This window comes from Perca fluviatilis, chromosome 21 (assembly GCF_010015445.1).
Source record: "Perca fluviatilis chromosome 21, GENO_Pfluv_1.0, whole genome shotgun sequence".
Classification (NCBI taxonomy): Eukaryota; Metazoa; Chordata; class Actinopteri; order Perciformes; family Percidae; genus Perca; species Perca fluviatilis.
In genome coordinates, this window is record NC_053132.1 from 6,994,613 (window position 1) to 7,019,229 (window position 24,617).

Sequence of the window (24,617 nt, forward strand, 5' to 3'; positions counted from 1 at the left end):
TGTGTGTGTGTGTGTGTGTGTGTGTGTGTGTGTGTGTGTGTGTGTGTGTGTGTGTGTGTGTGTGTGTGTGTGTGTGTGTGTGTGTGTGTGTGTGTGTGTGTGTGTGTGTGTGTGTGTGTGTGTGTGTGTGTGTGTGCGCACTGCTAGCTATAAAGCAAAAAACATGAGACAGTTTTGTTCTTCAAATATATAATCTTAGTTCAGTCATACAGATATATACATTGTATAATAAATAATATTTATAAAAACATAACATTTACGATTATAAAATAAAAAGGGAATTATTCACTTTAAAACATTTGTACAAAACTTTGGATATAGCGGGAGAAGTGTGGGGGGGGGAGACACAGAAACATAGGCCCAGGTAGGGAGGGCTGTGTAGAAGATGACCCAAATGCTAAGCTATGTCACACAGAGAGGACAGCCTATACACTACTGGGTAGGATTGTTGTTGAATATAATTAATAGGAAGCAGACGGGACTGTCAGAACATGTTGTGTGGAAACCTCTCGCAGTTTGTTCCACCATTGGGTAGAGAGCCACCCTGCCTGCCTTCCATCCATCCATCCATCCATCCATCCGTTTTTCCATTCACTTCTGTTTGTCACTGGCAGCTGTCATGCGCACACACACACACACACACACACACACATACATCCACATCTTGCACACTTAAATCATCCAGTTCCTGATGAAATTCCCCAACTTTCGTCTGCTTAATGTTCTCAGAATCTACATGAAGTGGAAGTCTTTTCTGTCCACCCAAAAATCACAACAATTACCTCAATGATTGGAAAATAATTTCCTTTTGTTAAAAATTTTACAAATCAGCCTAGGCAGACCTCCATGCCATTATTTTTTTATAAATGACTGCATTGTTCTACCGATATCTCCAAAACCGCGAGGCAGGAGTGTTTTTGGGGTGTGCTGAAAAGAGTACAAGTTCATAAATCAGGCTTGTTAAAAACTTCAACTGTCCAACTTGAAAGAAAATATGGAGAGGAGGAAGGGAGGGCGTGAAAGCCAATCAGAACCTCTGGTCTGGACATGTCTACCCCTTTTTTTTTTTTTTTTTTTTTTTTAAAACAGATAAAGGAAAGATTTGCGTCAGACAAAAAGTCTCTCAGATGGACCTGATGAATGCATGAAGTGTTAGATAATAAGATCTCCCAATAATCACTTTGCTCATAAGACCAGAATTAATATTAAGCATGCTGAAGCTTGACTCACATTTGATGCATACGTGTATAAATGAAACGGCCACAAATCATCTCCTACTCGGCCAAATAATGTGAACGCTGGTCCTTTTTCACCGCGTCGCTCCTTTAGACCGAATAATGTACGACTGTGTTGCATCATGTGGAAATCATGAGCAATTTACAGGTTGATCGTGCCCCAGTGCGGGAAACAAAGTCGTCATTCATAAGAACTGCTAGCTTGCATTGAAGAAGAATTTTGCTCGCATAAACAATGCTCAAATCGTTACCACCTGGTGTAACTGAATAGTGCATACATATACATGTATAGGGTTGTTAGTTAGTGGAATGAGCATGCTTGTTCACACACATGCTGCATACCTCCAGTCCCAGCCCTATGGTAATATTTCCCCCAAAAAAAAGAAATGCAGGGCTATAAAATCAGACTGTAGCATATACTGTATCTTCCAGGCTTCCTGGTTGACTGGTGCAAGCAGAGTCAGTCAGCAGGGAGAGCAGCAACACTGAGGAGTTCATCAGCTCAGTAGTTTACAAAAGGACAGGACTGTTGGCACTTCCAACACCTGTTCAGTTCAGTAGTTACAAAGTGATGGTTTTTCCTGGGGCTGCCGACATGTTCGGTGTCACTGAAGTGACGGTGTAGAGGTTGGTTTAGTTTAAAAATAAAAAAAATAAAGGTAAACCAGCCAGACTGGCCGGACAAGTGAGGTGTTAGTTAGAAAGATGCTTTTTTTTTTTTTTTTGAAATCCAAAAGCAAAGAGTCTGAAAGTTTTTTTTTTTTTTTTTTTTTTTTCTTTACTGCATTAATCTCACAGGTAAAAAGTGTTACTGTACATGCCATAAACATTGTGTTGGCATGGAGGGGGGAAATAAATAAAGACAAAGGGGAAGGGAGGGGGCCAAATGCTGCAGGGGAAAGTGGCCCAGCTGTAGCTTCTTCCCATGAGAGCGCACTAGAGCTCAGAGTAGAGATGGGTCAGGTCAACAGGATGCTTTCTGGGCAGATATTACGGAAATGGGTGTAGTGGTTTGGAAGACGCGTTCTAGGGCAGGGTTTTTAGTATCCATAGCTGATGTGCCATTATTACCCATTAGGGCCTAAGTGTGTGTGTGTGCTGGTGAATTTGTTTTTTGCGTGGGATGCAGAGTGTGGGTCTGGGGGAAGCAGGGAAGTCGTGCAGGAGGTGGGGAGTTGAAGTGGTGGGTGGGCAGCACTTAGTAGTCCAGCAGCCAGAGGCCTCTCTCTCTCTCTCTCTCTCTCTCTCTCTCTCTCTCTCTCTCTCTCTCTCTCTCTCTCACTTGCACGTGTGGACGTCGTAGACACGCACACACTCCTGACAGCTGACGTAGCAGCACCAGTGGAAGATGCAGTGGCACTTCTCTTTGCGCTTCTCAGTCCGGGTGTTGTGGCCGCGGCCGCAGCACAGCAGGTCGCAGCCCTCGATGCCGTGCGACGACACGTTGCAGGCCCGGTCGCGCGTCCCAAAGGAGCCCGTCTCCGGGTTGGGCTCGCAGAAGTTGGGCGAGCCCTCGTAGTAGACCAGGTCGCGCTCGGTGGGGTGCTTGAAGAAGTTGTACTTACGAAGTAGTCTGCCCAGCAGCGGACAGTGGCTGCTTTGCGCACCATCGCCTGGGACTCATCCCTCAGCTCACCCCCCGACAGGCCGTGGCATTTACAGCGCAGGTGCATGTGGTCCAGGATGGTCTGAGGAACACAGAAGACACTTTCCTGTTCACTTTGTAGGAATCTGGGTTACACATTTTTACTTGAAGGAATCTACATAAGAGTGACATGACACTGTCGTGAACGTGTCATAAACATTATAGACAAGTCATAAACATTTAATGACATAACGCATCTGTCATTAAGTGTCATTCAGTTTTTGTCATGACAGGTTAGGGTTAGGGTTCATGTGTCACGACAGTGTCATGTTTTCATGACAGTGTCATGTCACTCTTATGTAGATACCTTCAAGTGTTACTGGAATCTTTAAAGCCAATGGCGGTTCTAAACTTGACTTGCTTTAATTCGTGGTAGGAACAAAAAAAGTATGTACAACTAAAGCTACTGTAATTTTCAACCTGGCAAGCACTCAACATGTTTAAGCTTTCATAACCCATTTTTCCTGATCTCTTAAAGCAATAGTCCACTAAAAATATGTCTGGCATGCCCTTACCCAATCTAGTGGAAGGAGTGGGGGTGGGACTAGTGATGGGTCGTTCGCGAATGAGTCGGCTCTAAGAGCCGGCTCTTGTAGGTGAACGACGGGAGCTGGCTCGCATATCCGAAGAGCCGACACTATTTAAAAAAATATAGCCTATAGAAATTAAATGATTATGTAATAATGAAATAATGAGTGAATTTTATTTTATTTTAAATAATTGACTAATTCAAAGAACAAAAAAATAATTATATAGGCACACATTAGTTTCGACTGTCTGATCAGCCTCACATTCTGTTCCTGTCAATCATACACAAGGTGTCAACCAATTATATGGCATGAGGGAGGGGCCGAGCCATCACACACACACACACACACACACACACACACACACACACACACTGTCAAACTCGCAGGAGAGGACAGAGGAGAGGAAAAACAGCTCTGAAAACAAAACAAAAGCAGGAAAATGAGTCGGAAGCACAGCAGCATTTGGAATCATCTTAATGATGTAAACAATGTTAAAGCACAGTGTAGAATTTGCCAAAACAAAATCTCATATAAAGCCGGTTCTACGCACAACCTACACCGGCATATGCGAACTGTGCACCCAACTGTGAAGCTAGCGGAGCTTCGAGAAACTAGCGGTTGCGCTAGTGACGCTTTTTTTCATCTACCTAGCTATTGCAATAGGAAATATTTTCATTTTAGCATTTGTTGTCTATGAGAAGTCCCTGCAAAAACCAACATATCTGGTCTTTTGTCACCTGGCACTGAATGACTTAACCTTTGGAACTGTGACTCTCCCAAAGATCATATCACAATATTGGTTGGGTGATAGCATTATTTAATTTTATGCATGCTTTACACAGATGTTCTAGCGACTGGAGCCAGCACCTCACGTGGAGATGTATCCACTCAACGCAGTCTTCATTTCATTTCATTTAATAATTTAATTAGAATTGTTTTTCACACCTATCATAGTCAAAACATAAATTTTTTTAAAGAGCCGTTTGTGAGCCAAAAGAGCCGGCTCTTTTCAGTGAGCTGAGTCAAACGAGCCGGCTCACGAAAAAGAGCCTGAATGCCCATCACTAGGTGGGGGGGGGGGTTCAAAAAGTGGACCTCTGCTAGCCTAGAAATCTAGACGCACCCTAGTGGCAGCAAATTTATTTTGCAGCCAGAGGGGGTCTAGGCACTCTCTCCGTTGGCTTGCAAGCTGGAAAAACCAAGTTCTGGTCAGGCCAATCACATCGTGTATAGAGTCGGTGGGCGGGGCTTATGGCTAGCGCTGCTTCTGGGAACAGCGGTCTTCTGGAAGACTTGGAGTTAAGCGTTTCTTTGAGAAAAGAACAAAGAACGGCACAGAAATCATTCTTAAAAAAGGAAGATGTGTTCGAAGTTTTTCCGACCAGATACGGCAAAAGTTTAATCTATCAACTAGCTTAGCTTCCTTCTTCGTTGCTCTGCCTGGTTGTAGCGCTATCCTATTACGTGCAGAGGGAATTTGAAAGACAACCGTTTATCCCGCCCCTCAGATTGAGCCCTGCCAATGGTGAGTTCCCAGACCCAACATCTTGATGTGGGTCTGGCTTGTCAGGCTAGACGTCTGCAGTTTTTCCCTCATTTGTCTTTTTTAAGATTATTTGTCAGGGGGGTTTTCCCTTTAATATATAGTGACAGTGGATAGACATGAAAGGGGGAGAGAGATGGGGGACGACACGCAGCAAAGGGCAGCAGGTCGGATTCCAACCCACACTGCTGCAGGACTCAGCCAACTGAGCCAACATTTGCCCCCTCGTTTTGTATTTAATTATGAGATTCAAATACTTCATTTAGGTGAAAAATTCTGCACTAATTTGTGCCAAGATCATGTACCACCTTTTTTAGTCCAAACGCACGCACACATGCACGTACACATGCACGCATGTCATGACACAAATATATAGAATAGATATTGAACCTTCTGAAACACATACAGTAGACCACTTCTCCATATGTAGTGGATCCATATGTTCCGTGTGCCCCAAACTATTAGACCTTTTGACATTTTGCTGGTGTCTGTCAGTTGACTACTAGAATCCTATTTAACTGCTGTGAATTCAAGCTGAAAACCCCCGCCGTCCTCTGGGATTACGCAAGCTACAAACTTTTCAGAGCCTACAGGCGGTGAGAATTTGATACTCCAAAAGGTAAACTTTGGGTGGAGTATTCCTTTAAAGAGTAATTAACTTGAATGTGCTGGTCCTAATGTGATAACTGACTCAGTGCTTGTGGGGCAGTCATCGTCCCTGAGCAAGATTTGCTGGAATTTTATGGTCAGAAATTAACAGGAAATTCAGACAAACAAAACCACTGAAGACTCCCAGAGCGAGCCAAGAAAAACAATATGCCACTGGCTGCAATTTCTCTAAGTGTCATGCAGCTGTGAAGAACAGAGGCTCTGTGCTGCTGTTAATTCTCTCTGAAGTCACTGGCTCACATCGTGAGTGTGCTGCCGCGGGGCTTATTTTACCTTTGTGTTCTGATTTTGTTGTGCTTTAACTCAACAGCTATATTTAGCTGCAAGAATTCCCCCAGCTGCGGCGGAAGGCAGGTGGCTGTGGCACCTCTGGCTGAGGAAGGGGAAAGTAGGGGCAGAGGGGGGTGGGGGGCGGACTAGTGACATCACTCTGTGAGCTTGTCATGCCAACATCAAGTCCCAGAGGCCCCCTGGGGCAAAAATAATGGAGCGTGAGAGGGCCAGGTGGAGAGCAGAGGAGTCTCCTGACAGTACCGCTGTTCACTTAGCTCCTGTGGTCGCCCTGGCTGCTCCTGTGTGCTCAGATCAAAGGGATGTCTCGTTGCCGTGTGGTCCCTCCATTTGCCCCTCAGCGAGCAGCCGGGGAGCCTTTATTTTTTTCCCCAAGCGGTGACAGCAGCCAGTGATGTTTTAAGTCTGAGCTGATTTCCTTCTTTTTCCCCCTCAACTCACTCGGGTTATTTGACTGTCAGGGAATTTTTCATTGGGATGCAAGGCATGAAAGGTGAGGTGTGGTGGGGGCGGTGTTGGGGGTGTTGCTCAGATGAGTAATTAACCAGTCATTCAAAGTCAAGTGCTCATTTGCAGGTGGAAACTCAGAAATGTGTGGACAAGTCAAATACCAAATCCCGGCACGTCACGCGGCGTTTCCTGGATGAATCCGCTCCTGTTGCATGACAGTCAGGTCGTTGTCCATTGTTTACCGCACCTCTGTCTCAGTTTCCCCCTTTTTGCTACAATTTATCGCACAATGTGTGTGCTAAGGTTGTCTAATGAATGTGATGTATTACAGTGTTTTTCATTCCACTGTACAAAATGTGCTCAACAAAGGAACATTCTTTTGTCTTGCAGAGTCCGTCCTACAGATACTTTTCAACCACTGCTGTCTGATCAGTTTAGATTTGTGGTTATCAATATGTGCGCTGTCTGGCCAAAAGTATGTGGACTCCCCTGTCCACCTCTGTTTTTCATGGTTTGTGCTTAGACCCCTTCAGTTCAAGTGAAAGCAAATCGTAAGTCTTGTGGAAAGCCTTCCCAGAAGTGTGGAGGCTGTCAGCAGAAGACAGCGCATGAATTTATAACAATCGCACATGAGTGAAATGTTCAGATGTCTACATTCTTTTGACATGTATTGTACATTAACACGGAATACAGAAACCTAACAAGAAATCTGAGCACATTTTCCTCGTACATGTGTGTAAATGTGTTTACCGTGCGTCCCGCCTCATTGTTGTGTCTGTTCATCGCTGAGCGAGCGTCTGGACGATTCTCTCTGGCGTCGGCGAACTCCCTGGACACCAGCACCCCGAACTCTGCGTCCTCGCTGCAGCCGCCCCACTTCCAGCCCTCGCCGGGGGGTCCCTTGTGATGGGAATCGCAGCCGCACATGGTGGACGTGCCCTCAGCGCAGGAGCGCGTCACCGCAAAGGCCACGCCCGCTGAAGCTATGGCGTGGACAAACGCCGACTCTCTGGTGGCTGAGAGAGACGGATGAAGTCGGACAGAAAGACAGAAAGAGTGGAAAAAAGAGTGTGTCAAGCTCGTGTTAAACACGGACAAGGCAACCTTTACTGCTGCCGACATCCAGACAGAAGTATTGAAAGGGAAACCTCCAGGCAATAACCTTTTAACGCTAACATTTCATCTTTGAGAAGGCACATTTATTCCCAGGTGTTTGCCACTGTGACAACCGAAAAAAGCCTTCGGAAAAGAACTTAACCCTCTCTTATTTTTAGGGGTGGGAATCACATGAGGCCTCACGATACGATATCATCCCGATACTTATGTCACGATACGATATTATTGCGATTTTAAAAATATTGCAATATTCTGCGATATATTGCAATGTATTCCCTTTTTTCCAACTTCAAATGATGTCCCGAGAGGACAATTTTGTCAACATCTGTTTTATCTAAAAAGATACATTTCTCTGTTTGTTCATCGCACTTCAATTTTATTGCTGCAAAATGGGATTGTCAAGCAGACAAACTGACCAACACATATATCATAAAAGATCGATACTTGGCGTCTGTGTATCGATACAGTATTGCCACGAAAAATATCGTGATACTCTGGTATCTACTGGTTCACAGTATTGACCGTAGTAGGATCATCGTCAGCGATGAGGAGGCCCAGACTGCAGGACACATGAAGGAGCCTAACAGCAGAGTCCCTGCAGTGACGTCGGCCCATTGTGGTTGTGTCAGGAGGGCCTAACGCTCAGTGGGATCTCAGTGACCTCCTGTCATCCCTGAGGTGTGCTGCTTTGCATCTGGATAGTGTTTCAGGAATGTTGTCACCCCCCCACCCCCTACCCGTCCCTGTTCAGAGCCCAAGGCCTTCTGGTGAAATCAAGCAGTGCGTCGGCCTGTTTCTTTTTATTTTTTTTCTTTTACACTGAAGGATGGAGTTACCCCCTCCTTTGAAGGCAACAGCTTATTACGTAACCAGACACCATTGTTTCACAATCACAGCACACTTACCGAGGCTCACCCATTACACTCCACTAGCTGTGTAACAGACATACAAACATACACACACACACATACACACACACACACAGAGGCAAGGGGAGCAGTGGCTCGACTTTTCAAGAGCATTGAGCGGCCTGAGTTTTTGACATGCACAGTTGCGTGATCTGAGTTTTTGAAATTTGTACGAACACGACCAGAGAATTAAACCCGTATTTCGCAGACCACAGTGGCCACTAAAGCCAGAAATTCCTCAGCAATTCCACTGCCAATACGTTTTTCAAGAACCGATCAGAATACTTTACAGGCCACAGACTGAGTTTACTGATGCATGGCTGGAGGCTAGTCTTGTGTTTTCCACCCTGAAAGTATCCGTAAGCAAAGTCACAAAACAAAAATACCTTTTTAATATTAGCCTGTAGGGCAAATTTGATGCCACAAGGCTCAATATTTGTGATGTTTCATGAATTATTTTTATATATTTCTGAAATTTCTGAGTGTATGAATGCTAATAATTTACAGAGTGAAAGGTCAGATGGATCATCTGATGTGGTCTTTTGTTGTGAAAATGTAATGCAGATGCTGAAATACTGTAAATCCCAAATATATTCAGTAATATTTGAAAAATAATAAAAACTGAACCCATATGGTCACAGTATGTTATTTTAGATATATCATATTGCATCTAAACAATGAAATACTAACTAGATTCGTGTGTGTCTATGTATACTGCATTTCCACTGTTCATTCCTAGTGAAAGGACACAGTTTGGGTCTAAATCCCCAGTGAGTGCTTGCATGATTGGATGACACTCAGTCCCTTAGGTTGGGCATCCCGTGCTCGCCCTGGCAAGCCTAGCTGGGCCCTCCACAACAGGGGCCTGTGAGCCCTGGGCCCCTGGAGCTCTGGCTGTTAGCCATGGCTAGCGCTGCTTCTGCTACCTGCTGGGCCCATCAATCCGCCTTTGTTTCCCTTGTGTCACACTGTATTATCCACACAAAGGGCCCAGCGACTCGCGCCCCCACAGCCCCGCTCTGCCCGGAGCTGGCATTCCCTGAACTCCCTAACCCCCCCCCCCCTCCTCTCTCTCTCTCTCTCTAGCCACCCCTCCGCCAACACCCTCAGCTGAAATCCCATACACCACCCACAGGATCTCAACCCCCCACTTCCTCCAGGCATCCACCCACAGCACCACCGTGGCCAACACACAGCTTAAGGTGGCTGGGGCTGGTGGTTGGTAGCTCTCCCTTCCCCAACTCAAACTCTTCCATTCATCACCCGCAAAGTGAGATGCTCTTCTTCCTTCCTTCCTTCCTTCCTTCCTTCCCTTCCTTCCTTCCTTCCTTCCTTCCTTCCTTCCTTCCTTCCTTCCTTCCTTCCTTCCTTCCTTTCTTCCTTCCTTTGCTTCCCTATCCCAAAGCGCACACCCGGGCTAGGTTGGGAGAGATCCCCTTTCAGCCTGTTTTCATGACAGAGTCAAAAGGGCGTGTGAATGGGGCGTCCGTGGGAGCTGGACTGTGTGAGGCGCGCACTGGTCTTCATGCACAGTAGGGGTTGAGCGGAGCCCCCCGGCCCTTTTCTATTGCCTGTAATCTCATTTGGCCTCCCCTCTCCCTTTTTATTTGACTGAGGAGCTTGGACTGCTCACACTGCCCATTGCTGCTCAGATTCCTTCCCCTCTGACACACAGGGTAATTCATTTCCAATCAGCAGCCTCACTCACAACACACAACTCTACCTTTAATAATTAGGGACTGCAATGCCTTAAGCGGGACACCTGTGCCTATTGTCCCTCACTGTCAGGTTTAGTGGGATTGTGTAAAGGACACAGTTAGTGTGGAGATATCTTACAATTAGTATTCTGTGTGTGAAGCGCCTGATGGATGCCTCCAGTATATCAGCTGTACTTGTCAGGTTGTGTTGATAGATTTACCGCGCTGACCAACTTTTATGTATGAGAGTGTAAACACGGTTGGGAAAACCGAAAAGAAGTCACTGAGTCTGAAGACAAATGCGGTACTGAGGGTAAAGATGGATGGAAGTTGAATAATGTGTCAGTGCTTGTACCTGCGCTCATTTCTCACAGCAGCCAGGAAAGGTGTATATTATTGTAATTGCCCTAGTTAGGCGTTTATCAGCAAAAGCCCAGAGAACAGGCAGTGCTAAGCCTTTAGGGTGTATGTTTCATAACAGCTTGCAATAGCCTCAGCCATAGTTTTTTACAGTAGCGAGTTGTTTAGCATAGATCATTTAGATTCTAACATCTTTTGTACCGTAAGCCTCGGATACATATGTACATCGTTAAAAAAAAAAAAAATAGAGATTTTTATTTACCTTTATCTAGCACAGGGCCGAAGATGGCCAGGTTGTCCTTGATGGTGGTGCAGTTCCATCGCCGGCCCCTAAACTGGTGCTGGCACTCCTGGATCCCCAGCTTGACTCCTTCTGCGACGCTGGGCATGATCTCTATGTAGTTGCGACAGAAACGCAGCTGCTTGGGCACGAGGCCGGGGATAGAGCCACACAGGATGGGTTGGGAGCCCAGTGACGAGTACTGCTGCCCGAGGGCCAGGGACCTGTGACGCACACAGACAGAGAGAGAGAGCATCATTAGGTGAGATCTGCTGGACATAACCACATCTCTGTATCTGTATAACATTAATATATAAAAATAACTGCAACATGATCAAAAGAGGTTTATCACAGCAACCAAACACCTAAGAGGCCATCACTGCAAATAAAAATTAGGTTAAATTTAACTCAATTTAGTTAAATAGAACATCATTTTTTAAAGAACATTTAATTTTCTTTGCTTATTAGGGTTTATATTGAATTGTTTAATACCGGCTAAAAGTATTTGAAGCACAAAAAAAGTATTGAAAGCTGACATTGAAATGTCTGGTCAGATTAGTAATAATAAAATAAACTTTATTTTTCCAGAGGGATGTACATTCTTTGGCCAGACAGTTCCTGATTAATATCAAGATTTTGCCCATTTTTGCCAACTTTATTTAGTCATTATTGTATATAATAGTAAGTCATGCACTGCTGCTTTCGTTTAGACAACATTTAACAAAAAGGTTTTACGTATCTCTTAAAGTAAGGCATTTAAAAAGTATTGCACACTGGTTTCAGCAAACAGTCCTCAGCCCCAGTGCTTTTACAATTACATAGGATGTGGGAATGAGGCTGTTTGCCTCACAGTGCAAGTCTGTGCCCTCCATGAACTCTACCCCACAATAGCAATGATGACCTGCCAGGGAGGCCGCTGTGAAAGGCAACTTGCTCTTCCAGAGGAGACCACTTCTGTATTCATTAATCTCAGGTTTAACTGTAAGCGTAGCTCTGTGACGGTGCAGTGATTCATACTGGAGTGTTTATTGACTTATCAGTTTAATATAGTTTATACTAAGAGCTCCTGTTTATTTTGTTTCTTTTTTTTCTACCAGGAGAGGGGGGTGGGGGTTATTGGCCCACTTCAGGGAAGGGATACAAGCTATTAGTACTGACTTTTCCAAGTGTTCCCACTTGTAAGCATACACAGATCTGCTGATCTAACAGATAACACACACCAGAACCTGTCTGTTTAGGCTGGGAAAAGCCCCCTCATACAATTTCAAATATATGAAAACACCTGCCTCTGCAGTTCCATCATCAATTGTGGTTTTCCTCTGTAGCTGATTTGATAAGAATGACAGTGTATACAGCTGAGCTTGCAGGTGATGGACGAAAACAGAATATCTGAAGATTTGTGCCTCACCAGAAGGCTTGCTTTGATGTGCCTAAGCAGGGATTTATCACCACAAAGAGACAGCCGAGATCAGCTTGTGATGCCAGAAACCATTATGGTTTCATTCAGGTAATTAATTTTAATTGCTTTCTATTTCTCTTGAAATAAAAGAGAGAGAGAGAGAAGCATGTTTGCCATGCCCATGTTTTAACATGCTTTTTGTGATTACAAGCTCAAACAAAACTGTGCGGCTTCTTCCAGAGGTCATGTATTCACTGTAGGATGTCAGACTCAAATTACCTGTTTATTTATTTCTGGGCAAACAGTGTAACATCTAAAGAAACATGCATGCTTCTGTACAGGTCTGCGTTCTTAAGAGATGAATGCTTTACAACAGATGTGTGTGATTTGGTTGTTTCCAGGGTTAGGGATGTGAAGATGTGCTGCCAACAGCTCTAAGAGAAGAGCTTTACCAGTGTCGAGTAGACTCTCCAGCACTTGGCTGAGTCTGGGCGGACAGCGTGGCACTGGAGGCCATGAGAGGATCATGGGAAACAATTGACGCTGATCAGATCAGAGCGCCACTCAGGATGACCTCAGGACCCCCGCAGGGTGCAACCCAATCGTAGTAGCCACTGACTCTGACAGATGAGTGCAGTGTAGTGCCCCACCCCAACACAAAAGTCAAGCCATTGAAGTCACAGGGGGGGAAAAAAAAAAAACTTAAATAGGTTCACAGCTCATGTGTGCTTTTGCTTTCTACATATGGCTACCAACAAAGCCCTGCACCCACGCCCCAACACCCTCCACCCCCTCCCAAACGCACAAACTTTTTGATCTCATGTGAGCATTGTTACAGCAGCCTCCCAGGTATCAACGTTTGCCAGTGCAGCTTACACACTGAGAAATGAGGCGGAGTTATTTTGCTTTTACAGCTGCTGGTGTAATGGAATATACTGTATGATGATCACATAATCAGCTATAAACCACTTGTGTTGCTGGCATGAGCTTCCTTACTGACACTGATACACAACAAACAGTTTCAGTATGAAACCCTGTCGGGTCACAGTTCCTCAAGGATAGCCAGTTACATAAACTATTCAAAACTCTCAAACACCGCTATGCACGAGAAAGAATGAGTCTCTTCTCTTTCATATCCAACTTAATAATTCAAACTTAAAATGCTGTTTTGCCCAATTTGATGTTCCCAAGCAGTAATTTGATAGTGCTCATCAATCTCATTCATGTTCTTGTCTTAAGTTTACTGAAGCGAAGGCAGCCACATTACGTCATCTGCCAGTCCCAATCCCACCAACATCATTGAGTTCAAGTGTTGCTGACTTCACCCCGTCTGGTGACTGAGTGACTAAAGGCCTTAATTACACTGTCTGCTAGCTTGGTTACTGCCCATTAATCTCTCAGTCATGGGATGGACCAGAGTGGGTGATGCCCTGTACACAGCTTGAATTTGAACCTTGGTGTCACATGCTCCCCAACAACATCAGTCAGTTACCTCAAAGGAAAATCTCTGCCCAAGTGAGATGTCTCTGTATTTAGACTGCTGTGCCAACCTCTGCTACGTTTCAGGTTCTATTAAGGACAGCTAAACTGCTTGCCCACGACTCTGACATGCAGGCTTAGCCAGTGAATTTGGGATTTCTGATGGAATCAATTAGCTAACCGCGTGGGTCTTTGTTGTGGACATAGCATGTTTAGACTACAGGCTGTGGATCTGCCAGCCTATTTGTCTTTGTTTGCAAAGGATGTGCCTCACTTGATTCGTGTGGACAGATGAGTTGAAAGGGATATCTTTTTGGCTAGGTGCTAATGAGAGTCTTAACCCCAAGGGGTTATGAGGCGTATCGTGCAAACAGACACACACAGACGCATGCATGCAGACCACATGAGAGCCATGCTGATCCTGCCTGCTTTGCCTCACTTCTCGGAAGCCACGAGCAACGTGTCTCAACCGAGTGAGGGAGCAGGAGATTCAGAGACCTCCACAGAGGCAGAATGCCGGGGGAATCTGCTGCAGGGGATGAGACAAGCAGCAGAGCAGCAGTGAACAGCAGGGCTTGGCAGGTGCATGCCCAGGCAGGTCCGTATGGGGCCTCTACTGGCCTGGGGTGTTTACGGCTTGGTTGGGGGGTTTTCTCAGTATCTAAACTGGGCTGATGTGAAAGTATGACGAGCCGCTGGAAACCACAGAAATGAAGCAGAGGAAACAAAGGGATTCCACCACACACCTCGCTGAAGAGTGGAAATTCACGCAATCAAGACCATAACACTGTCAACAAAAACTTGAGACTCAACCACTCCCAATGCAATAAAATCACAACTACAATCTCTGCTGCCAGGTTAGAGAAGTGGAGTGGCATCTCTCTGTTTTTATTTTGTCTCTGAGCAAGGAATCTTGTACTGTCAGAAATATGTTGCAGCTGCTATTGTGGGAGGTCTGCATTACAGGGGTCAGTGTGTAGCACACGTCTGTGCGCAGATGAGCTTTCTTTGTGTGGCAGCATCCTATGTCCAGAGGCAGAGGTGACCCTCTGAACCTGTTGAGCAGAACATGACCTCTGACCTCACTGCCTTTAGCCTGATGGCCTACAGAAACAGTTTGAAGTTCATAACCAGGGCCCGTATACAAGTATCTAAGAACAGGGGTGCTGATCTCCGGCTTGTTTGCCTCATTAATCAAAGTCATTATGATCAGGTGCCAGCTCATACTCCGATTCTACGGTCATGTGTATGTGTGATAAAATATGACTTCAATATATCTTGTCAGAGTTGCTGCTCATCTTTAAGTGAGGAAAGTAAAATAAGTGAATGTATTCTGGGCAAACCCGATGTAGGCCCTTTAGGCCACACTGTTTGGGTCTTGGCCCTAACATTGGCAAAGGCTTGAGACCTCCACACGAACATACACAAATACAGATGGTCCTGCAACCAACCTCTAAGTAGCATTGTAACTGTAATGGTCACAAAAGCATTAATATATTACTTTAGGGAATAATTGTATGCATTTTGAACTGTAACAGTTTAGATGTAGTTTGTGCCTTATATTGTTTTTTCTTATTGTTTATTTGACACTTGCATTGATGATTGCACTGCTAAGAATTTACTGTACTCTCATTTATTACTCAAATTGTTATTTACAACGATTGTATATTTTCATATAAAATACATGTTCAAATGTCACTTCCGGCTGCCATCTTTGGTCAGAATGTGGAAGGTTCACTTAATCGTCTTCCCACAGCTCACTGAGTTTTTTTTTTCTTCTTTTAATTGGATAACGTTTGAATAATTTTAAAGGAATCTTGAAATATTTAAAACAGTGGTAAGTGTCGACGACCTGCCGAAATATTTGAATCAAAATTTAACTTGAACGTGAACTTTAGCCTTCCGGGAAACACAAACAGAGCGCTAGCTAGCTGTGCTTTTGTAGCTAGCTAGCTAGCTAACGTTAACGTCAGTGAGCCAACGTTAAGGGATCCCTTCAATGTAAAAGATGATTTATGCTAACAGGTGGGTAAATAATCTCTACTATAGCCTACCTTTACTCATTCCACTTTTCTCATGTAGTTAAGTTCCTTTAAAGCACATACAATTGTGTGTTTTATGAGCTTCATTTAATTTCTATGGTTGTATTTTTAATTTTTTTTGTCCCAACGTTACTCGTCAATGCGCTTGCGTTTCCAGTAAACAGTTAACGTAAGTTACGCTAAATACTATTGTTTCTGAGTTTCAGCTCTATTACAAACTAACATTAACAATAACTAGCTGTACCATAAAGTAGAAATATTCAATTACAAGCCCTGCATTTAAGATTTAATTGAAGAAAAAGTACCTTTTAGCAAAATATACATTACTTATTGTACTTCACTAGTAAAAGTACTCATAGAGGCAGAATGAGCCATGTCTTTGCTATATTATGTTATACTATGGGTGATGGTTATGATATATGCATGCAGCCTTTTTAATGTTGCAGCTGATCGAGGTGGAGCTAATTATAAAGCAACATACGGTGGGGTGGTTTATTTTTAATTAAAAAGTATATTTTATAAGCTTATGACATGCTTTGTGTGTAAAATCTGAATGAAGTAGCTGTTCTATGTAGTGGAGTAAGAAGTACAATAATTCCTTCTAAAATGTAGTAGAGTATAAGTCTAAAGTAACATACATTTTGAAATACTCAAGTAAAATATAACAAATATCTCAAAACTGGATTTAAGTATAGTGCACATTGTTTGTTTTCACTAACGTTGCTGGTTTCAGCTGACATTAAACCTTGATCATGAGCACTGGTCAGAAAGGCACAAATCAAAATATGTTTTATGTTCAGCTTATTGACTGAAGTTTTTAGATGGCTTGTAGTTCAGAACAAATTGGAGCGTTAAAGTGGCATCCAAAGTATGAGGGTGAAGCAGAGAGGGAAAGCGAGGGATTAGAGAGCCTGTCACAATCCATCCCTCCATGCATTATTCCTTAGGCACTGTTTAAAGACTCATGGAAACCTGCATGCATGTATGAAGGCAAAGTGAAATACATGGTTGTGTTGCTACTTGTAAGTTCCTACTTCCAACAAGGTTATCACTAAGATTATGGCAAGAGGTGGGATGCTTTATTCGCATTGCTCATTCTGGGCAAACATTGTAAAAGTATTAATTGTGTACGGGGCTTGCACCCTTGTTGCAGGACATCCTGAATGCTGCTGACACAAGATGATAGAATTTTCCATTCAGTTTCATCACAAGCTGGGACATTCTCTGGGCTTTTGCTGCACCTTTTGTTTTTGGTTTAGGGTTGGATTAATTTCAGAGCAGTTTCTTAGTTAGTAGAGTTATGAACAAAGAGCTCATACAAAACGTTTAGTTTTTAGATACTATGACTTTTCTGTTACTTGTAAAGTTTAAAGCTACAGCTAAATGGAGGCAATAAGTAATTTGACAAGATATAGCCTTCATACACAGATTTGATTCTGGCTTTATATTTGATTTAATGCTATTGCATTCCAATGTTATTTGCCGTCATTGACGATGTGTGCCAGTCGTTCTTAACCATGTCTGAACTAGTTAACTTATTTCATTAAAGAGAAATTAATGTTAGCTTATGTTGGGTTTGTGCCTGAAGCGCTGAGTCGCAAGTGTGTTCTGTCACATCCTCGGTGAGAGCCAGGCTCCCGAAAAGGCCTCTGCAGTAACAGAATATTGTTTGCATTAAACTCTAATCTACCTCTAATTTACCTCCTATATGTTGACGCTGCAGCTCAACCTGTCAGATTTGCCTGGAGGACATCATGTTGCTAAATGAGGCCCTGGCAGAGCAGTCAGAGACGTGCATTGAAAACATTGCCATCAGAATTTCATTTATAAATCCCAAAACATAGTCCGCGGAGAGATAAAGACATTCGAAAGAGAGTAAGTGGGCCAAGGAAAGTTGCCGGCTTTGCCCGAGGATGGGACTTTTCCTGGTGGAGGCTGGAATGCAAAGCTCCTGTCTGTGTTTTGTTGTCTTCTCTTTTTCTTTGGCACACTTTTGATTTGTAGTCCAACAGCTCCTGGCTGATCAGATAAAAAATGACAGGACCCCTGAAAAATGTTCCAACCTGTTCGTTGATTCTACCTCCTTTGCCTCCCCTCCTTTTTCCTCTCTGCAGACTGTTGCAGAGAGTGCGGAGTTGGGACAAGGAGCCCCTGCAGTCACAAGTATGGAGATGTGAAGAGAGAAACTGAACAGGGTGTAAACTTGTGAACCTGCCAGTCAGAAAGTGAATGAGAGCAGAAGTCGCTCTGCACACAAGTGCACTGGAGAGTATATACACTGACAAATGCACATCAGACTGGAAGCTTGGTGTCCTGGTCTGTCTGGAGGTGAACACAACAGAGTCTGATCTGTTGTCTTGAAAGGACAGAGCTTGTTTGAATGAGAGTCTTGAGGGACTGTGTGAATGAACCACAACTCAAACAGTGCATTGTTCCCTGCCACTGCTCATTAGGGGCAGCTTGTTGGCACTGCTGCTTGAATTGTCAGCAGTAATGCATCCTATGCAAATCATAACTCGTAGGGGATTGTCTGGAATCTTCCATTGTATGCCTGGAATTTCTTTGTGGCAATTTCAAACACCGCATGATTGTGTGTTTAAAAGTAGTTAAAAACCTAATTGCTGTTCACCCTCGCATGCTTAGGTAATTTGGAAAAAGCTCTGTAAAAGCTGTGGTGTAATGCTACATTGTTGGGGTTGAACCCGGTTAACAGAGCTTGCCAGTCTGCAGATATTTCACTCACAGACAATCTGTCCGATCCAACTGTCATGAATGTTTTTGCTTCTCTCTCTTACCTTTGTGTCCCTCAATAGGGCTGGGTGTTGTACGTCAATACATTTTTGGAGCATGCTAAAATGTACTGAACTTTCAAAAAGCTGGCATCGAACATCTGGGCAGATTGGCAATATTGTTCACATATTTTTGAATCTGATTATTCCTGATTTGGACAAATTTTAGACCATTTTCTTTAGGGAACGTTCTTGTAAATGCTGCTTTTGTTTAGACAATACTGAACTTTTTAAGATGCAGGTATCTATTTTTGAATGAACGAAAGGGATTTGTTGAAACAGTTAGTCAGATTTCTGAATTTAAAGTATCGGAAAAAGGAATCACTATGGTATCAGTCCTGAAACTCAGTAATCATATCGCCACTAGTAATGAAAAAACATACCCAGCCCTACCTGAATGTGTGCAAATTATTTCACCATAAATCATTATTATTCATGTTTGGAGATTAAGTTTTGTGATTGCAAAGACATGACATCTTATTGTAAATTATTAATAGCATTTGTTTGACAACATGTAGGGCTGGGTATTGTTAAAAAATGTTCAGTACAGATACCGGGAATTCAATACCGGTTCTGGAACTATACTTTTTTTATTTTTTTATTATTAAAATCCATTTAAACAAAATGAAATTACAACATTACACATTACAGTATAAATGTTTTTTTTCTTTTTTATACATCTCAGCACCTTTACACCTAAGCAGAATGCAGCCTGTAGTCAAGGCTGCATGCTTATTGGCCCACTGACGCTGACAAGATTTAGTCCTTAAGTATTGAAATTTCGAGACATTTTTCGGTACTTGATGCTATGGAGGCAATTTGATCGGTGCCTAAAAGTATCAAAGTTCGGTACCCAGCCCTAACAATATGTAAACTGAATTCTTTGTAATTTGGTGACATTGAATGATAGTCCTCTCCTCCTTTCCACACTGCCTCCACCAGTTGTTGGGCTGACCTGGTCAGTAACCTGAGGGCTTTGACTGAATATACAGGTGTGAGCAACACGTCTCTGTCGCTGACCCTGTGTGTCAGAGAAATTGCTTTCTGCTAATAGTTAACCTATGTAACAAGCCATACAGGTTGGATCAGCCAGGTAATGAAGACTTTAAATATTGTGTGTGTGTGTGCGTGTGCTTCCACACGTGTCCCCTAATGATCGCTTTGCCTCTGGCCGTTGCCGTTTTTTCCTTTGAGGAACTGCCCTGGCCTGTGTTTTAGTGCTGCTAATAGCTGTGCACTGGGGGGACTTTGTCATTTCCTACAAGAGCACATTGCATGTCCTTTGATTGTGTAGGAAGATTAGAACTCCCCTTCACTGCTTTGAAATACCACTCTCCTTTGAACCTCTCGCCTACCTTGAGTCTGACTGTATAATGTCATCCCCCATGCTTGTTCAGTGACGACTGCCTTGTAAGTTTGTTTTGTGGAGTGTTGTGTTGGTTCGGCACGTTAAGGTAACTCTCACTGACACTACAAGTACAGTTAAAGACTGGTGTCATTCTTGGTCATTGTGATAGGCAACATTATTTAAGATATTAAAAAAGAATACATTAAATTGAAGTCACATGACAAAGTGTTTTGCAGTGGCAGTACACCTGCTTAGGGCTATAGTAATTTTAGAACGTATTACATAGTCATACATGTTTTTGTAGGAATTTACTCCTTCCATATTCCCTGTGTCCTGTGGATGTCACTTTCTGTGGAGACATTTCTCAATTGGCTTTATCCCAAAATTGCCTTTGACCCTGGCCCTATGGCGGCCATCAGCCATTCATAATGGAACCCTAAAGGTTCTTATGAATGACATTCTTCTGGACTTCCCTGCTCTTTTCTCTACTTTTCACTGCACTGCTGAGAATAATACCCGAACATCCTTGATCTTTTCACACAAGACGGCAGACGGAGGATTTTCCCGCAGTAAGAATCATTTAAGTGATCCCTTTGCCAATGGTAGGGGTTTTGGGGTTGAAGATTGGATTGAAGATTGGAGGTTGGGGCGGGGGGGTGTCGCAGTCAGATAATGACATTCCTGAGACCCAGCGATGGACTCTAGAGCCCCATTTAAGCCGCTCAGGTTGAACTGGAAAGGTCTGTGTATAGACTGGGCAGTGTGGTAGATGGCTTTGTGTGAGATCTTTCGAGAGGTATGCCACTGACATTATTGGGGCCTCAATGGTTCCCAAAACTTCCACAAGTAGTCCTTCAAACAGCAAACACAATTTTAGACAGGAAGCCGTATTTAAGCTTACATAAACATGCTCCAAATTTGAATTAAAGGATGTTAAAATTGAATCACTGAAAGCCTTAAAAATGCCCAATTACAGAATAGTGTTTGTGGATAATGCCTTTTTTAAATTGTTATTCTGCACTGTTATCAAATGGTATTTCTTGTTTTTTGTTCTGATCATAAAGAGTTACTTAGAACCTATTTCTGCATTTTTTTTTTTTTTTTTCTTATTTCTGCATTTGTAACAAAAAAAAAAAAAAAAAAAATAAGAGTGGTTTTTTTTTTTTTTTTTTTTTTTTCTTGCAGACTGCCAATAATGTTTCACCTGTGAGTGGAAGTTGTACAAAGCCCAGTCAGGTGCACTGATCCAAAGAAAGATTGGTCGATCAGGACTGCATTCATTGCTCATTAAAGCTGATGATGATTTTAGCACCGGCAAAGTTTATGCTGACCAAAAAACATTTGCCATGTTGTTCTCTTGTTTGATTTCATAGCCACCACAATGTAAATTTAAGTAGTCTTGAGCAATGAAATTTGAAGGGAAACATGAAATGGCCGTACTTGAAATTGCAAAAAAATTAAAGAAATGTACATCAAGTGTACAATATCTTTGCTTACTCTTGCAGATTAAAAAGGGCTGTGATGATAACAGTGGATTAGAAGAATAACAGTTATTGGATTAAAACATCTCGTGGCTGTGCGGTGTGATATGACAGAGATAAACCGATAATCACTGCTAATGCTCGGGGGGGGGGTAAATTCAGCTGAGGTAATTCCTTGCTGAAAGTGACTGTCATTCACTTACAACCGCCGCTGTTTATGCAAGGAGCAAAAACACACAGTGGCTTAAGCTGTTCTAGAGATAGTTGATGAGTCGAGCCACACAGGCTTAATACAATACCAGCCGTGACTCTTATTATCTACCTTGGCGTTTGATCAGAACAGAATATTATGTCATAGTCCTCGGCTTCAATATCTTAGATATTGATATTCTTTGATTATTAAACGTAGGTTAAAAGGTGAAACCAAAACACAGCAATAAGTCTAAGAACAGATATTCGTTTCATTTTTAAACCACAGAAAGGCTGGCGTTGTCAGATAATTGGACGGAGACACTGCTGGACCTGTGGATTATGTAGAGTCAAAGCATAGCTTTTAACTGTTTGATTTCGCTCATGTTGTACAACACTGCTGTTTCCCCGACATTCTTGCATTTCAAAAAGGCAATTTACTGCTCCGTCTCGCCTTTTCCAAACCCACCTCATTAGTTTGCTATGTCTTTCTACTACACCTCATCTTCGCTCATGCATATGTGCATATCACCAGAGTTATTTATGCTCTGTTTGGTTTTCAACACCCCATCTTGTAAAAGCAAGGCTGCCAGGCATAAAGCAGTCAAAAACGGCTCTTCCCTCCAATCCGTCCCACTTTGGCTGGAGAATTTATGGCCAAGTCATCGCCCCAGAGACAGAAGCTGAGAGGAGCCTGCCTGGGCCCTTGCTGAAACTCGGCACCCTCCTGTTTGACACACCACCTCATTTTGTCTCCTTTCGGACATGTCCGACACCGCGGGGAGTGATGCCACTGACAGCGCTGTGTGACACCCATTCCTCAGCACCTGCCCAGTCACCTGGAGCTACGGCTTTGCTTTTCATCTTTCCACCCTCCCAGTAATTCCTTCCACAGCCTACACTTCCAAATTTGTATACCCAAATCAAAGGTGGTGCGCTTTGTTGAGCTTCGAACATTATACCAGTGTCATGTAAGCTCCTTGAACAGAACAGCTGCAGGTATTTCACAGAGAGATAATCCCAGGCTCTTTGTCACTGTTGTCTGATGGTTCTTGCTGAAGCCAGGAGTGGGTGTAAAGTCCTCTTTGCCATTAACACTTCAGCCCTGTGGCCTGTGTGCTTGGCAGCTGCCTGCTCTGTAAATGAAACCAGAAGATGCTCGCGGTTTGGACGCACTATGGTGGGACCACATGCTAGTTGGGCTACTAAAAGTGCAGTAGCTCTGACAAGTATTGTGTTGTGAGCCAAAAGAGCTTTGTCATACGCCTACGCAAATATCTCCAAAATAGAAGCTTTATGTTACAAAAGAAGACCAGGAGCTATGAGGTCAGCTGCATGTAGCTGAATTTGTAACGAGATAAACCTCTAAATTTCAGTTGCTGGTGCCAAAAGCGATCTGGGATAATTTAACAAAGAATAAAGCCCTGCGGCACCTAAACATATTGTCTCTTGACAAATCCGTAGTGGAGGGGGTGAATTGTGGTCCAATTTGAAAAGCAAAATGATATGCTTAACTGTTTTTTAAAAAAAAAAGGATTAATTTAATTACAGCTGATACCGCGTGGCAGACAGCACATTTGTAATATTTTTAGAAATTGTGTACAAGTTTGTCAGTCATGTCATACATCTATCAACAAAAAAGCCCCAAAACAATTTAGATTCAATTCACTCCCGTATTTGGCGGCCTGAATGTAGAACCGTGACGCACAATAGCAAACAAAACAAAATGACACTGATTGTTTAAGTCGTGATTGTTTAACTCCCTGAGGCACTCCTGAAATTACATGGCTGTATTTCAAGAAAGAAATTGATCATGGTTTAGAAACGGGAGCCTTTTTTTTTTTACGGCTTTGTTGAGTTTTCACGACCACCATCAGTGTTGTCATCGACCTTAAGCGATGTCCACAATTTATGGAATAATGAATGATCTTCCTGACTCTCACTGTTGTGTGGAAATGCCTCGTAAGTCCTCGCAGTGCTGTTGACAATTAATATCAACAAGGCAACCTCTCGCTAATGTGTTTTTTCCTTTTTTAAATTCAAAAAAGAAGTCTACATTTTTCATCATTCAGTGGTTCCCAAACAAAAAATTCATCCTCTCTGCATCACAACATACTCCAATGTGATAAATGGACCTGAGTGTAGAGGGGAAAAGAACGGCGAGCCTTTTCCGTTACACTAGTATTTGAGGTTAAGATTCTTTGGACTGGGCCGGAGAACATTTTTCCACGCAGTCAACTGAAAGTGCACATTCTGCCCTCTCAGAAATGATCATTTGACCAAAAAGACTCTCTCTCTTTATGCAGCTATAGGGTCTGATGCTGAAACTGTGGATTTGTACTCACCACCAGATGGGATAGCCTCCAAGCACCCGTGAGCTGGACAACCACACACACATCAAATATCCAATCAGATACAAATCCATGAGGTAAGCCTTGTAGTGTGTGAGAGGGTAAATGGATCAATACATAGAACTTCCAGCAGGCAGTGAAGAAGAGTTTCCAGGAGGAGAAGCTTTAGGGCAGCTTGATTGTTGAATGATAGGAAGATTAAAATGATATTGAAGAAAAAAAAAAATCTTCCTCCTGTTTTCCCCCTTCTTTGAGTCAGGCCAGGAAAGTGTGTCTGTCTCCTAGTAGTTAAGAGAATAAGTGTCTCTTACACACATGCACACACGCTCCTACCCGTCCTCTCCTTCCCTCCCTCTCTCTGAGGTTCTTCCCTAAGGTAGATATCTTTTTCTCTCTCTACTTTTTTCTCCCTCAGGATGCCTCATCCACAGGCCCAATATTAAAGGGGGTAAGAGGCGGGGGAAAGAGGTTTGGAGATGTCAGCTGGCAAGCCAATCACAGAAGATGGCCTTAGGTTACGAAAAAAAAAATTATGATTCGTTCCCATCTGTCAATCACACGCCACCCCCTGGTAATGTGGAAAAGAAAGGAAAGAGTGAAAAGAGGGAGGGAGGGAAATGAGAGAGGGAGCTATGGGGAGGGACACATGAAAAAAGGTAGAGTAGAGTTGTTACTCAACTTGTTTCATATATTATCATTGGAAGAAAAAAAAAAATTCCCCAAAGTGGTTGGAGGTAGGTGAAGGGATGTAGGCCGGCTTATCGGCAGAAGACTCTGCAATGCAGGGTTTACACCAGCTGACGTACATGTTGACA

At 43.2% G+C, this 24,617-nt stretch overlaps 1 protein-coding gene across 1 annotated transcript; it reads right to left on the reverse strand.

Annotated features, from left to right (window-relative positions):
* Positions 1 to 1,118: 1,118 nt before the first annotated feature.
* Positions 1,119 to 24,109, reverse strand: LOC120551288 (proto-oncogene Wnt-3-like). The gene is given in 5 exon segments (XM_039788584.1): positions 1,119 to 2,806; positions 2,809 to 2,923; positions 7,114 to 7,379; positions 10,707 to 10,948; positions 23,797 to 24,109. Coding segments are annotated over 5 exon segments (996 nt in total). The 5' UTR covers positions 23,877 to 24,109; the 3' UTR covers positions 1,119 to 2,513.
* Positions 24,110 to 24,617: the final 508 nt, after the last annotated feature.